The sequence below is a fragment of the Scyliorhinus torazame genome, chromosome 18 (assembly GCF_047496885.1).
Source record: "Scyliorhinus torazame isolate Kashiwa2021f chromosome 18, sScyTor2.1, whole genome shotgun sequence".
Taxonomy (NCBI): Eukaryota; Metazoa; Chordata; class Chondrichthyes; order Carcharhiniformes; family Scyliorhinidae; genus Scyliorhinus; species Scyliorhinus torazame.
Genome location: NC_092724.1, coordinates 150,599,875 through 150,615,033, shown reverse-complemented (window position 1 = coordinate 150,615,033; position 15,159 = coordinate 150,599,875). Strand labels below are relative to the sequence as shown.

General features: G+C 43.1%; 1 protein-coding gene across 1 annotated transcript; it reads left to right on the top strand.

The window, feature by feature from the left end:
- The first annotated feature begins 1 nt into the window (after nt 1).
- On the top strand, nt 2-14,308 carry birc5a (baculoviral IAP repeat containing 5a). The gene is made up of 4 exons (XM_072483592.1): nt 2-231; nt 3,424-3,533; nt 8,577-8,694; nt 12,876-14,308. The coding sequence occupies exons 1-4, from the start codon at nt 124-126 to the stop codon at nt 12,966-12,968; spliced, it is 429 nt and encodes a 142-aa protein (XP_072339693.1). The 5' UTR covers nt 2-123; the 3' UTR covers nt 12,969-14,308.
- The last annotated feature ends 851 nt before the right edge of the window (nt 14,309-15,159 follow it).

Genomic DNA, 15,159 nt, shown 5'->3' with positions numbered 1-15,159 from the left:
GAGCGCGGGGCCAACGGTCGCCGGTTTGAATTTTGTCGGCGGTTCAGGGCGCGGGGCTCGGAAGCGGCACCTCGATCCCCTCCCCACCCCGGGAACCGGCACCCGGCACCGAGAGCCCTCACGATGGACGTTTACCTGCAGCAGCACCGGAAATACTACTATTACCAGGAGCGCCTGGACACCTTTCAGAACTGGCCCTTTGTCACTGAGTGTACCTGCACCCCGGAGAATGTGAGTGAGTGGCGGGAGGGGGAGCTGTCTCGGTTGGATAAGCATTTCCTCCAGTCCATCCGAAGGCAGTCGGAGAGCCACAGCCGTTTGAAAAACTACTTTTCATTCTTATGTTTTTTGTTCGGGGTACAGAGTTTCTGTGCCTGCTGACAGAATGCAAAGGCATTGCCATGCTCAAATTGGCTGCCATGTTTCCTGCTTACTGTTTAACAACAGTCAGCTTTGGGGAATCCGGAGGTCGTAAAGGCGCTCAATAAATCCAAGACTATTCATCATTTTTCTCCATATGTGCAGTTAGATTGTTTTCAATTTACAAAAAACAGTGCAGATTGTGTTCTTTCAGAGGCTGTGAGACTTAGTCTCCAGGGTATGAGTGAATTATAATGGCTTTTGTTGCCACTTCAGATGCCATTGTGTGGATATCCACTACACAAATGAGCATGATTTTTTAAAATTAAAGTGTCATTGTTTTGTTTGAGAAAATGAGGAAACAAGTGTAGTAGAAGGTTGAAATGTTCATTGTAAACAAACAATAATATAAAAGTCACTCGGTAATACAGAACTTGATTATTACTGAAAAGAGAGAAAAACTGTGTTGCTGAAGCTTGTCATCTTGCACTTACCTGGACAAATGCAAGAATGCCAAATTTTGAATGATCACCACAAGTCGTATTACAGGAGAAGAGTGTGTTGATTGGTTGGCAAGTCGACTCTGGCCAAAGCATTGCCATGAAGAAAGCAATGGGAAAACTATAGGCTCCCCAAGCTCTGGGGTAATTCAAAAATGATGCTAGGCTTGAACCTGTTCCTTTTGTTTGCAGCGAATGGGTCTCTGTTATATAAACATTTAATCGTTACCTGTCATATCCACAAATGGGGACAGAGTCCTCTAGTGTGTGCGATTAGCCGTGTGTTTCCTGGCGCTCAAACCGCTGAGAAATACCACGCTATCCAACTCCCACCCAGGTAGATCGGGGGCCTCAGCAGGGAACTTGCAGCTGAGGCCACACTTAGTCCCGATTTCTGCACTGAGGAGCTTGCCATTTTTAAATGGCGTCCTGATCTCTCGAGGCCCTGATGCGACCCCCAAAGTCCCCCAATTCACTTGAGGGTCCTTGGGAGTGGGGAGGAGGTCCCGTAGAGCCCCGGACAGGGCACCTCCAGGTCCGATCCCCGCTGTGCAACAAATGCCAGCTTGGCACCTTGGCAGTGCCCCTTCCAGCTGGTGGTGCCACCTGAGCACCATGGCAGTGCTAGGTTGGCACCCAGGTTGCACTGCCAGAGTGTCAGGCTCACACTGTCAGGGTGCCATGCTGGCAGTGCCAGGGTGCCACCCTGCATTTGATCTCACAAGGCGTGCCGAGCCGGGTAGATCCTGGAAGTGGGATCTCCCGGCATCTACCGGTCGCACTATGCCGGGCCACTGGTGTTCTGGCGTAATTCAGCCTATAGATCCCGCCCCAGATATTCTACTTCAAACATCACACTTTGCCAGAGATTTAAAATGTTGAAAAAAAGCAGAATATCCTTCAGTCACTGTTTGACCTCAGAAGAGAAACAGGGTATCAGACAAGCAATGAGTCTCTGTCTACCATTTACAATCTAACAGGAAGCAGCTGAAAGAGCTCTGTCCAGGTTTAAAATTGCCTAGCCGTTGTCTACACTGTGAACTACTGGGAACATTGGAATTTCTTGATCTGTGCCATTAAGACTAATTCATCTCTACATGCCTGCTTCCATTGTGGGAGTCCTTGGTTCTGGAAAGCCGACTTGCCAACCAATCAGTACAGTCAGCTGAAGTGATACATCATCGGACTGTTGATTCTGGACTCATGTAAAACCATAACACTTTTATTTTTATCGTGGTCCACGTCTTTTGGACTTGTGGGAGGAAACCGGAGCACCCAGAGGAAACCCACGCAGACACAGGTAGAACGTACAGACTCCGCACAGACAGTGACCTAAGTCGGGAATCGAACTGGTGTCAAGCAACAGTGCTAACCACTGTGCTACCATGTTGTTCAGTCAAGTGATGGAAGAAGTGCTATCAAGCTATGTGCCACTAACTCAGTAATAACCTGCTCACTGATGCTCATTTGGGTTGTGCCAGGGCCACTCAGCTCTTGACCTCATTACAGTCACGATCCAAATTTGGTCAAAAGAGCTGAACACAAAAGGTGAGGTGAGAGTAAATGCCTTTGACAGCAAGGCAGCATTTGACCGAGTCCGGTATCAAGGAACTCGAGCAAAACTGGAGTCAATAGGAATTGGGGAGATTGTCCACTGGTTGGGTTATACCTAGCACAAAGGAGCTCAATCATCTCTATCCTGGGACATAACCAGAAGAGTTCTTCAGGGTAGTGTATCCTTGGCCCAAATAACTCTTGTTTGTATCATAAGTTCAGATGTGGGGATGTTCGCTGATGACTTCACAATGTTCAGTGCCATTTGCGACTCCTCAGATACTGAAGCAGTCCATGCCCCTATGCAGGAAGACCTGGACAACATTTGTGGCACATAAGTGCCAGTAATAGACACCTACAACATCTCTAGCTATCTCCCCATAACTTTCAATGGCATTACCATTGCTGAATCCCCACCACAAATGCCCTGGGGGTTGCCATTGACCAGAAACTGAACTTGACCAGTCATATAAATACTCTGTCTACAAGAGCAGCTCAGAATTCTGTGGTGAATAGCTCTCCTACTGACTCCCCAAAGACTGACCACCATCTACAAAGCACAAGTCAGGATTATGATGGTCCTGAATGAGCTCCAACATCACTCCATATGCATGACGCCATCCAGGACAAAGCAGTCTGCTTTATTGGCACCCCATCCATCACAAACATTCACTCTTTCCACCACCGACACATAATGGCAGAAGTGTTTGCCATCTACAAGAAGCTTTGCAACAACTTCCCACGGCTCATTTGATAGCATCTTCCAAACCTCTGGCCTCTACCATCTCGAAGGAGGTGCAGCAGATCTGTGGGAATATCACCACCTGCAAGTTTCTCTCCAAGTCATTCACCATCTTTCACGTCACTGGGTAATTTTCACTTTCAGAATATATAGTCAGTCTGACCACTTCTTATCTCACTTGTAAGATAATAGATTTCTCCGACATCAAATTAAACTAAGAGAAAGTTATTGGGAACATTAAGTCGAAAGATCATTTTTTCCTTTCAGATGGCTGCAGCAGGTTTTATTCACACCCCAAGTGAAAATGGTCCTGATGTTGCTCAGTGCTTCTTTTGCTACAAAGAACTGGAAGGATGGGAACCTCAAGATGAACCTTTGTAAGTAATGAATTTGAGCATGGTCTTTCTTCCTAATGTCTGGATGTTTACATGCTTCCCCTCGATAAATGCCACTCTGACCTTTCAGTATTATTCAATGCTGTTGTGCTACTAAACAAATCTTTGTCATTCTTGTGGATGCTGATCTTCTAGCAGTCTGGAGGTTTCTCCAGGGATTAGCTAGATTTTAGAGGGAGGGAAACTTGAGCTGATCTGCAGTTTACGGTTGATCAATAAAAAGTTGAATCCTGCTTGTTTGGAGTAGCAGTACTGAAGGACTCCTACTTCAATGCTTCCCAAACTATTTTGCATATACAGCCCTACTTTAACTTGAAACTTAAAATTTTTTTTTTTAAATTAAAAAAAAAAAAAAAAAAAATTTAGTGTACCCAATTCATTTTTTTCCAATTAAGGGGCAATTTAGCGTGGCCAATCCACCTAACCTGCACATCTTTGGGTTGTGGGGGCGAAACCCACGCAGACACGGGGAGAATGTGCAAACTCCACACGGACAGTGACCTAGAGCCGGGATCGAACCTGGGACCTCGGCGCCGTGAGGCTGCAGGGCTAACCGTGCTGCCCTACTTTAACTTGAAACTTAATACAACCCCAGATGCCAGCAAAAATAAAACAGCAATAAAGTAGTATAGTAGTAGTATATAATTATTGAAGTTTGTGAATTTTTAGATCAACACGTATGAATATGAGTTCCCTGCCCTTGGGTGACTAGGATACCTTTTAAAATAAATTTATAGTACCCAAATATTTCTTTTTCCAATTAAGGGGCAATTCAGCGTGGTCAATCCACCTAACCATCTTTGGGTTGTGGGGGTGAAACCCATGCAGACACAGGGAGAATGTACAAACTCCACACAGACAGTGGGCCGGGATCGAACCCGGGTCTTCAACGCCATAGATAGCAGTGCTAATCCGTGCACCATCGTGCCGCCCTTGGGTGACGAGGATACCTAAATCTACCTCCAATGCTGTTGCTCTGAGAATCCACTGCAGGAAACTACTGACATATTTATGTAGATGCATTGTTAGTCACAGCATACCTGATCAGCGTCTTGCAGTAAATCAAAATGTTCAGTGCGAGATGCTTATTTTGTGATTGGTTACTTCTCATTGCTGGGACAATGAGGGGATGGAGATTAATGTGTTTTTGTTTGAGATGCCATTTGCTGTTTCTGTGGCCCCAATTAAGTTTGCGACCCATAGTTCAGGAACCATTACATATCATGTTTACAAGATCTGTTAAATGAACTGTTTTTCAATAAAATCTGAGGCCACTGAGAAACTCTGGTGAAGTACTTTACAATTTTTGTACTCCGTTGACTTGTACTTCAATGCACACCTGTACTACTCTGACTTAGCTTGCACTGTATTCTAAAAGTTCCAGTGGCAAAATGGCTATAAATCTCATTTGAGATTTTTTTTGTGTTGCTTTCGACATTGTAACACAGATATGTTTACCATGACACCAGTTGTTGTTGACAAAGTGCCATGCTACGTGGTGTAGGCCACACAGTCTTCCAAACGTTCCGATTAAAGCAATGTGATTTTACATCATAATTCGAGTGAATGACCTTGTTAGAATTCTGGTTAACCTGGGACTTGGGGAGTAGGCCATTTGGCCCTTCAAGTTTGGTTGAAACAGTATTTAATATTGTTTAGTGGCTGTTGACCGTTTGCTCTTCCGTTAATCCTTCTGGTGGTTATTAGGCACTCCCATCCTCTTGAATGGAAAATAAGGATCCTTCTTTAGCATTACATTTTGAAGCTGTTGATTTTCTTTCCTTCCTCTTTCCCAATGTTTTAAGCTTCACATCTGTAATTCATTACTGACCTAACATAACATTTTGGTCCACGGATTCTGAAGCAAATGTTTTTTAAGAATGCTGCTCAATTTTGTAAAAATACTGTTTGCCTATCAAGTCCTTTTTCAGATTTCAGAATTGGATGTTACTGTGCTTCCTAGAGATTTGATTTGATTGATATGTTCTAACTTCTGTTTACTCTGAGATTCATTACACCAATATGGGCTTAAAAATGCTTTGATATCGCTGTAAAATGGTACTATACATGGAACCTGTTTTTGGCATTCTGATTCACTGCCGTTCCAATATGTATGTATCTTTTGGGCAAGAGAAAGATGCTCCATATATCTTAGTGATGGAACCAAAGCTGTAAATACTGACTAAAAGCAGAAAATGCTGGAAATACTCAGTCGGTGTGTGGAGAGAAAAAGAGTTGAAAAAATATACATAGTTTTATATTAAGCTTTTGTCATTTTATACAAAAATACAAACAACAATAGTAAACGAAATGAAACCAATCTTATCTATGCAGTCCCCCATGACCCAGGCCCCCCCCCCCCCCCCCCCACCCCTCTAGCAGCTAACAGTGATCTTTAAATAAAATATGAACGGTTGCCATCTCCGGTAGAACCCTCCAATTGACCCCCTCACGGTGTATTTGACCTTCCCGAGGTGCAAAAATTTCATTAAGTCCACATGCCAAGCTGAGGCAATAGGTGGCGTCTCCAGCCTCAAACCTAACAGGACTCCCCTCTTGAGTAATCAGCGAGGTGAAAGCAAGGACATCTGCCCCTGCACCCGTCCACAGCTCCAGCACTTTCAAGAACCCAAATGTAGCCACTAAAGAATAGGGCTCCAACTCAATGTTCAGGATCACCAACATGGTGCTGAAAAAAGAGACCCAAAAACCCACAAGCTTGGGACACGACCAGAATGTGTGTGTGATTAGCGGGTCCCCTCGAACAACGCTCGCACCTATCCCCAACCCCTGCAAACAAACAACTCCTTTAGGTTTCCGTAAGGTGCGCCCTAAACACTACTTTGAGCTGGATCAGGCTCAGACTCGACATGATGACATGGCACTCGCCCTGCGGAGGGCCTCACTCCACACCACCTCCAATAGCGGCCCCAGCTCTTCGTCCCAATTGGCCTTCACCACATCCACCGAGCCTGGATCCTCCCTCAGAATCTGTCCATGTATGCCGACCGTACTGCCCTCTTCTGACGTCAAACAGGAAAGGATTCTCTCCAACAAGGATGTTGGCTGCGCCACCTGGAATGTTGCAAACATCTGTCTAACAGAAGTTTGCACCGGGAGGTATCTAAATGAGTCCGGACCCAAGAGCCCAAATTTCTCTTCCAATTCTTCCAGGCTGGCAAACTGCCCCTCCAGGAATAATTCACTCACTCTCCAGCACCTTCCACGTTCCAAACGTAGCATGCAACCATGCCGCACAGACAAGTGGTTAACACAAATAGGGGCCAGCCTTGTCACTGACCCAGCTTGAGTTGCCTCCATATCATTAAAGTGGAGAGAACAACTGGGTTTGACGAGTGCCAGGACAAATGGCAATGCAGACGTTACCAATATCCCAAACTGGACCCTCGACACGCCCCAGACTCCATCCCCACCCAGATAGACACCAGGTCCTTGCACCACCCCCAACACCATCTCCACGTTAGCAGCCCAGTAATAAAATATCAGATTTGGCAGCGCAAGACCCCCCCCCCACCGACTATCCATCCCTCGGTAGGACTCCCCTTCTAATTCTCAGAGCTTTCCCCACCCATATGAAGTCTGAAATAAATCTCCTGGTAAAATACAGGAAGACACTGAAATAGGAACCAAGAAGTTTGGCAAGATGTTCATTTTGATTGATTGAACCTGGCCCACCAATTACGAGGGGAGGCTGTCCCACCTTTGTAGGTCAGCCTTGACCCTATGCATTAGGCTGGTATAATTTAATTTACGGAACTGCGCCCAATCCCGAGCCACCTGGGCACCCAGATACAGAAAGCTAGTCCCGGCCAGGCAGAAAGGTAGCACCCCTAGACCAGCTCTCTTCCCCAAAGTGTAGACCAATAAATACTTGTTCTTCTCTAAATTTAACTTTTATCCAGAGAAGAGCCAAAGCTCTTCAGTATACTCATTGTGTCTCATTGCTGGCGTGGGTTCCTTCAAGTATAACAAGATCATCTGCCTACAAGGACACCCTGTGTTCCATACCACTCCTAATTATCTCACTCAACTTGACTGAGTCCCTCCGGGCAATGGCTCAATCGCTCAAACGACCAGAGGGGGAGACATGGAACACCTCTGCCTCGTCCCTTTATGCATCTGAAAAGGCCCCAAGCTCATGGTGTTGTGAGGAACGCTGGCGAAAGGAGCCCTGTACTACAAACGCATCCATGACACAAACCCTGGGGCCAAAGCCAAACTTCTCCAAAATTGCGAAGCTGTACCTCCACTCAATCCAATTGAATGCTTTTTCTGCATCTAACGACACAATTATCCCAGGTTCCGGCCCAGCCGCTGGAGTGAGAACCACGTTCAGCAGTTGCCTTACATTGGACGACAATTTTCGGCCCTTTACAAATCCTCCCCAATTACCTCCAGGAGACAGGGTTCCAGTCTCAGTGCCAGAACCTTGGCCAATAGCTTTGTGTCTACATTAATAATAAAAAATAAAATTACATTAAGTAATGAAATCGGAAGTTATGACTCGCACTCTGTGGAATCCTCATCCCAATCCTCTGTGGAATCCTGTGGAAGAGATATGGATGTCTGCCAAGCGTTTCAGGGAGGAGCCTCGTGCCAGAGCATCATTAAACATCCCTATCAATAACAGAACCAGCTGATATGCAAACATTTTGTAGAATTCCACTGGGAACCCAAGTGCTTTCCCTGTCTGCATCTGTCTTAACGCTGTTCAACCGCCTCCAAACCTAACGGTGCTTCCAGTCCTTCCCGCAAATCCTCCCCCACCTTGGGAAACTCCAGAAAAACATAGTTAACGTTTCAGTTGATAACCCTTCATTAAAACCACCTGTGCAACCAGTTTAACAAGTCCAAATATTTAAAATATTGCAGACTAAGCGGCTATACCAAAATCATGTGCTAACACCACTGTTTCTACTTTCACAAGTAAGATGCTTCTGATCATGAACTTAGTTGGCAGGTATATACAAAGTATACTGACCTAACTTTCACATTCTCCCCTAGAGTTGAACATCAAAGTCATTCCCCACAGTGTGCTTTCATCCTGCTGAAGAAAAAAATTGAAGATCTAACAACAGAAGAGTTCCTCAAACTGGACAAGGAAAGAGTAAAGAATATCATGGTTGGTTTACTTGTGCGTCGGTATAATTGTTTATAAGTAACAGTAAACTGCACAGAAACGGGGGCAGTATTTAAACAGGCAGCTTTGTCTTATTTGAGCCTTTCTCCCCAGTACTTAGGATACAGATAGTTGGTGCCTCCATGAATGTTGATTTTTGAATAAGCTGTCGGGAAGTATATTGGAACGATCCCATATTTATATCTGATTAGTCCCTTGTACTTAATATCCATTTTTTAAATTTGGAGAGCCCTTTCAACAAAGTAATCTAATTTCTCTTCATGACTTTGTTTATTATGGGCTCCTGCTAACTTAATTATTTTTGTGCACCAAAATGTGAGTTCTAGAGTAATTTGAATTTTGCCTTTTATTAACAGCGATAGACCCAATAGATGTGACATGAGTTAGTAGACTGGGGTATGCTAAATTCCATTCAATATTTTGTAAAAGTTGGTAATTGCAATTGGTGATTAATTAGATTGTTGATGATCATTTACTTCACTGGTTTTGCTATTCCAGAAGAGACATACCAAGAATCCCAATAGCAATGAAGAGGTAATAGAAAGGGAGGAACTTAGAACAATCATTACTGACGGAAAATGTACTAAACAAACTATTGGGATTGAAAACCGACAAGTCCCCAGGCCTGATGACATACATCCTAGCGTCTCAAAGGAAGTGGCAGCAGAGATAATCAATCCATTAGTTATAATATTCCAAAATTCCCTGGATGCGGGAAAGGTTGCTGTGGATTGGAAAAATGATAATGTAAGGTCCTTATTCAATAAAAGAGGGAGGCAGAAAGTAAGAAACTATAGACCAGTTAGTTTAACATTTGTCATTGGGAAAGTGTTAGAGTCCATTATTAAGGAAGTAATGGGACATTTGGAATGTTAAAATGTAATCCCTTCAGAGTCAGCATGGTTTTATGAAAGGTAAATAGTGTTTGACTATTTTGCTAGACTGCTTTGAAAATGTAACACACCCAAGTGGATAATGGGGATCCTGTAAATGTAGTATATCTGGACTCCCAGAAAGCATTTGATAAGGTGCCGCACAAAAGGTTAATGCACAAGGTACGATCACATGGGATTAGGGGTAATTTATCAGCTTGGATAGAAGACTGGCTGACCGACAAAAGGCAGTCTGGAAAAATGGGTCTTTTTCTGGTAGGCAGGATGTAGCTAGTTGAGTGCCAAAGAGTTCGGTCCTTGGGGCCCAACTATTTACGATATATATTAATGACTTAGATGCAGAGATAAAAGGTACCATAGCCAAATTTGCAGATGGCACTAAAATAGATGTGGAGATGCTGGCGTTGGACTGGGGTGAGCACCTGAGGAAGGAGCTGTGCTCCGAAAGCTAGTGATTCGAAACAAACCTGTTGGACTTTAACCTGGTGTTGTAAGACTTCTTACTGTGCTCACCCCAGTCCAAAGCCAGCATCTCCACATCATGGCTACCATAGACACCACAAACTGCCGGCTCAAATTGGAGAGGACCTCCAAGACGATCGTGCATATAGACACTGACATTAAGTTTCTACATTCACCTGAGGAAGGACTGTGCTGTGAAAGCTAGTGATTCAAATCAAACCCGTTGGACTTTAATCTGGTGTTGTAAGACTTCTTACTAAAATAGATGGCATAGTAAGTTGCAATGAGGAAATAACAAAATTACAAATGGATAAAGATGGGTTAGGTGAATGGGCCAAAGTTTCGGCAGGTTAAGTTTAAAGTGGAGAAGTGTGAGGTTATCCATTTTGGTCGTAAAAATGGAAAGGCAATTTATTATCTAAATAGAGAGAAACGTCAGAGTGCTTCGGTGCAGGAGGGATTTGGGTGTCCTGATGTATGAATCACAGAAAACTAGCAGGTAATAAGGAAAGCAAATGGAATTTTGGCCTTTATAGCTAAAGGAATAGAGTTTAAAAGTAGGGAAGTGTTGCTGTAACTGTGCAAGGCATTGGTCAAACTGCAATTGAAAAATTGTGTAGAGTTTTGGTCCCCTTATTTGAGGAGGCATGTAGTTGCATTCGAAGCAGTTTGGAGGAGGTTTACTAGATTGATTCCAGAGATGAGAGATTTAGCAGTTTAGCCCTACACTCTCAAGTTTGAAAGAATGAGGGGAGATCTAATTAAGGTATAAAAGATGATAGAGGTTATTCATGAAGGTCCGCCTTCTCAACCTTGCCCCTCGGCTGTGTGACGATTCTCAGGTTAAATCACCACCAGTCAGCTCTCCCCACTCAAAGGAGAAAGCAGCCAATGGTCATCTGGAACTACGACTTTACCTTTACTTATATAAGGTGATAAATGGTATTGACAAAGTAGACGTAGAGCGGATGCTTCCTCTTGTGGGAAAATCTAGAACATAGAACATTACAGCGCAGTACAGTCCCTTCGGCCCTCGAGGTCATAGTTTTAGGATAAGGGATAGCAGATTTAAACAGATTACAAAAAATTACTTAAGGGTCGTGAATCTGTGAGGTTCACTACCCCAGAGTGCAGTGGATGCCAGGATCAGGGAGTTCAGAAAATCAATACAATCAGGCAAAATCAAGATGGGAAGAGAAAGTGTTTGACTAATTCTCTGAATACATTTAAGGAGGAGATAGACAGATTTTTAATGGGTCGAAGGGTTATGGAGAACGGGCAGGAAAGTGGAGTTGAGGCCGAGATGAGATCAGCCATGATTGTATTGAATGGCAGAACAGGATCAAGGGGTTGAATTGTCTTTTCCTGCTCCTAATTATGTCCTTATGAATACTTGAAAATCAAAAGGTAAAAAGGAAGGAGGTATTTAAAACGACCATAATCACCAAGGTACTGGGAAAACAATTAGATGTAATGGTTGATAAATCCTCTGGACCTGATGGTTTTCATCCTAGGGTTTTAAAATAAGTGGCTACAGAGATTGTAGAAGTATAGGCTGTGATCTTCCAAAATTCCCTACATTCCGGAAATGTAGATTGGTAAATCGCTGATGTAATACGTCTATTCAAGAAAGGAGGGCGACAAAGCAGGAACGATGGGCCAGTTCACTGATGTGTGTCATAGGGAAAATGTTAATGAGGAGGTAATAAATAACAGGGTATTAAGAAAATCAGTACAACAAAATCAACATGGGAAGGGAAATAGTGTTTGATTAATTCTTTAAGGAAATGATACACAATGTGGATAAAGGGGGAACCAGTAGATGTGGTGTACTTGGATTTCCAAAAAGTATTTGACAAAGTGCCACATAAAAATAATCTTTGTTATTGTCACAAGTAGGCTTACATTAACACTGCAGTGAAGTTACTGTGAAAAGCCCCGAGTCGCACACTCCGGCACCTGTTCGGGTTCATAGAGGGGGAATTACGAATGTCCAAATTATCTAACAAGGATGCCTATCAAAGTTACTTCACAAAATTAGAGTTCATGGTATTAACATTGATAGAGGACTGGCTAGCTAACAGGAAGCAGAGAGTAGGGGAAGATGGGTCATTTTCAGGTTGGCAAGATGTTAGTAATGGTATGCCACAGGGATCAGTGCTGGCCCTCAACTATATATTTATTTTAAATTTAGAGTATCTAATTCTTTTTTTACAATTAAGATGGAATTTAGCGTGGCCAAATCATCTACCCTTCACATATTGTTTGTGTTGTGGGGGTGAGACCTACGCAGACACTGAGAGAAAGTGCAAACTCCACATGGACCGTGACCCAGGGCCGGGATCGAACCCGGGTCCTCGGCACCATAAGGCAGCAGTGCTAGCCACTGTGCTGCCTGGCCTCAACTATTTATAATCTATATTCATGACTCAGTTGCAGGGCCTGAATGATAGTAGTTAAATTTGCTGGTGATGCAGATAGGATGGGGGAGGTCAGTAGGCAATGGGACAAAGAGTCCTCAAAGATTTTCCTAGGTTAAGTAAGTGGGCAAAAATTTGTGCTCTATTCAGATCTTGATTAAGTTATAACTTCTATATTGTATATTGGAGTATCTCCTCTTAACTCTGTTCGATTCACATTATCTTGGCCATTTCTGTTCTCCCCCTGCCTTTGTGCATTGTGGATCAGCTGTATTGTAAATTTAAAGTTGTCTGTAAAGGGGTTGGGGGGTGGGTAGGTGGTATTAGCAGGAGGAAGAAGAATTTGAAATAAAATAAAAGATGGAATTTTGTCTCCTTTTTTTTCCAGAGAAAACAAGTTGCTGAAAGAATTCGGACATTTGAGCAAGAGGCAAAGGTTGCAAGATGCATAATAGAAGACTTGGTTACTAAGGACTGCTAGTGATGCAAGATATTCTCCTTTGGTAAAGTGCTGTTCTTAAAAATAAAAATAAATATTTCAAAGGGCGGCATGTGGTGCAGTGGATAGCACTGGGACTGCGGCGCTGAAGACTTGGGTTCGAATCCCGGCCCTGGGTCACTGTCCGTGTGGTGTTTGCACATTCTCCCCATGTCTGCGTGGGTTTCACCTCCACAACCCAAGGATGTGCAGGTTAGGTGGATTGGCCACGCTAAATTGCCCCTTAATTGGAAAAAAAATAATTTGGGTACTCTAAATTTAAAAAAAAAAAATTGTCAATTGCTTGTGAGTTGATCAGAATCCTCAAGTTGAGGATTATGGCTATGTATTATACAGCACACTTCTAAAATTCTCTGTAAACTTCTTCGCTGTGCTTTGTTCCACTCCTCCCATGTAACATGATTTGGGTACTAATTCATAGCTGGGAGCTTGATTTTCTTTTCCTACCCTGGTCAAATGTTTGCCATCTATAAAAACAGGTGATTGCCATCAGTTGAACCTTTAGGAGGCTTATAAGTTGCAGAGGGATAAGGATTCATTTTTGGATGATGCTTTCCTCACTTTATCACATCTATTGCCAGTTTATATTATTATCACTTCTCACTTTCATCTTATATAATGCAGAAGTATCTATGGGATATTAATCAAATGTTTTTGAGCATCCTCTTGTAGGACATAGTGGATTTACATTCATGATGTTGGTGGTTTGACTGATTTGGGCTGGATATATTAAGGGTCTAATCTTTGTAAACATAGTTTGGGTGGGCCTACTGCTGATTTATTAACTGAACCACTGATTTTCAGCATCCTTGGCAGACAGTTTGGGTGCAAGCTCATACTGTGCTTGGCAAGAGCGTGGTTTCAGGAGATATCAGCCCCTCAAAGCATTTGCAGGTATAATTAATGGTGACTCAGTATTGTTGCCTAACTGCAGCAGTTAAAGCACAACCCTTCTTGCCTCTGCTTTCAACCTGTACAGCCTTGGCTGTATATCTGATTCAGGAATTCATTGACTTCTAAGTAGCAGCAATTTTCATTATTTTGTTGCAGATATTTGAAGAATCAACACCTTTAGAAACTTGGTGATATTGGTTAGCCTTTTACTCTGTTCATGATTTCTTTTCCAAAAGTGATGTGGTAATTCATAGTACCATACTAAATTATGGTATAATTGTTCTCATTGCGATCACTCCTTTCTATCCATATGTTTTTATGTATCGGTATTCAATCTTGAAATAACACTGTTCTAAGTGCTGAGATTGTAACGAAGGCACTGATTCCTATATTTTAAAAATTAAATAAAAGACTCACTTTCTTCAAAATTCTGGTTCATACCTTTTTGTTAGTTGGGGAAGAAGAGGCATAAACTCGCACAGCCATTTCATGGCGGCTAACAGAATCTCTGGAAAGCACCCGAGTACACAATGCATTTCTGGGCTGGATTGCACCACTTGCTCTTGTATTTTGCATGTCAAGGGCTGAACCTGGCTGGTTTGCTTCCATCGAGACAAACTGGTACAAGGCACAGGTACAGCGACTGGGTGGTAGTTAACATTACCAGTCTAATATACTCCTGTGCAGTCTGTTAAATCAGCTTAAATTGAACATCATAGTCTGTGAGGCATGACTTTCTGCTATTTCTAAAACCTAATGGTCTGGTACTAATGAACACAGTGTACAAGTTATTTATAACTGCCATTAAAATTATAATGCACTTTTGACTGAAAATGGCAGGTCATATATAGCCCACCAGCTTTTCACTTTGGTAAGATGTTGTTTGATGAGCAAAAATTGTTCAAAAATCTAAAGTGACAGATGATAGTGCCATGGCACTATGACTATGCGTCATAGTCTCAGGATAAGGGGATGGCCATTTAGGGCTGATACGAGATGGGGAGAAATTTCTTCACTCAGGGTTATGAATCTTTGGTATTCTAGAATCATTGAATTTACCGTGTAGAAGGAGGCCATTTGGCCTGTCAAGTCTGCACTGGACCCTGGAAAGAGCACCCCACTTAAGCGCACGTCTTCACCCTATCCCCGCAAACCAGTAACCCCACCTAACCTTTTTGGACACTAAAGGCAATTTTAGCATGGCCAATCCATCTCCCTATGCACACGACTGCGTGGCAAAATTTGGTTCCAACTCCATCTACAAGTTTGCTGACGATAC

Excerpts from the sequence above, each read along its gene's own strand:
- birc5a (XM_072483592.1), top strand. The coding sequence starts at position 124 with ATGGACGTTTACCTGCAGCAGCACCGGAAATACTACTATTACCAGGAG. Across the intron at positions 232-3,423 it reads GTACCTGCACCCCGGAGAAT|ATGGCTGCAGCAGGTTTTAT; the intron begins GTGAGTGAGTGG and ends TTTTCCTTTCAG. Across the intron at positions 8,695-12,875 it reads AAAGAGTAAAGAATATCATG|AGAAAACAAGTTGCTGAAAG; the intron begins GTTGGTTTACTT and ends TTTTTTTTCCAG.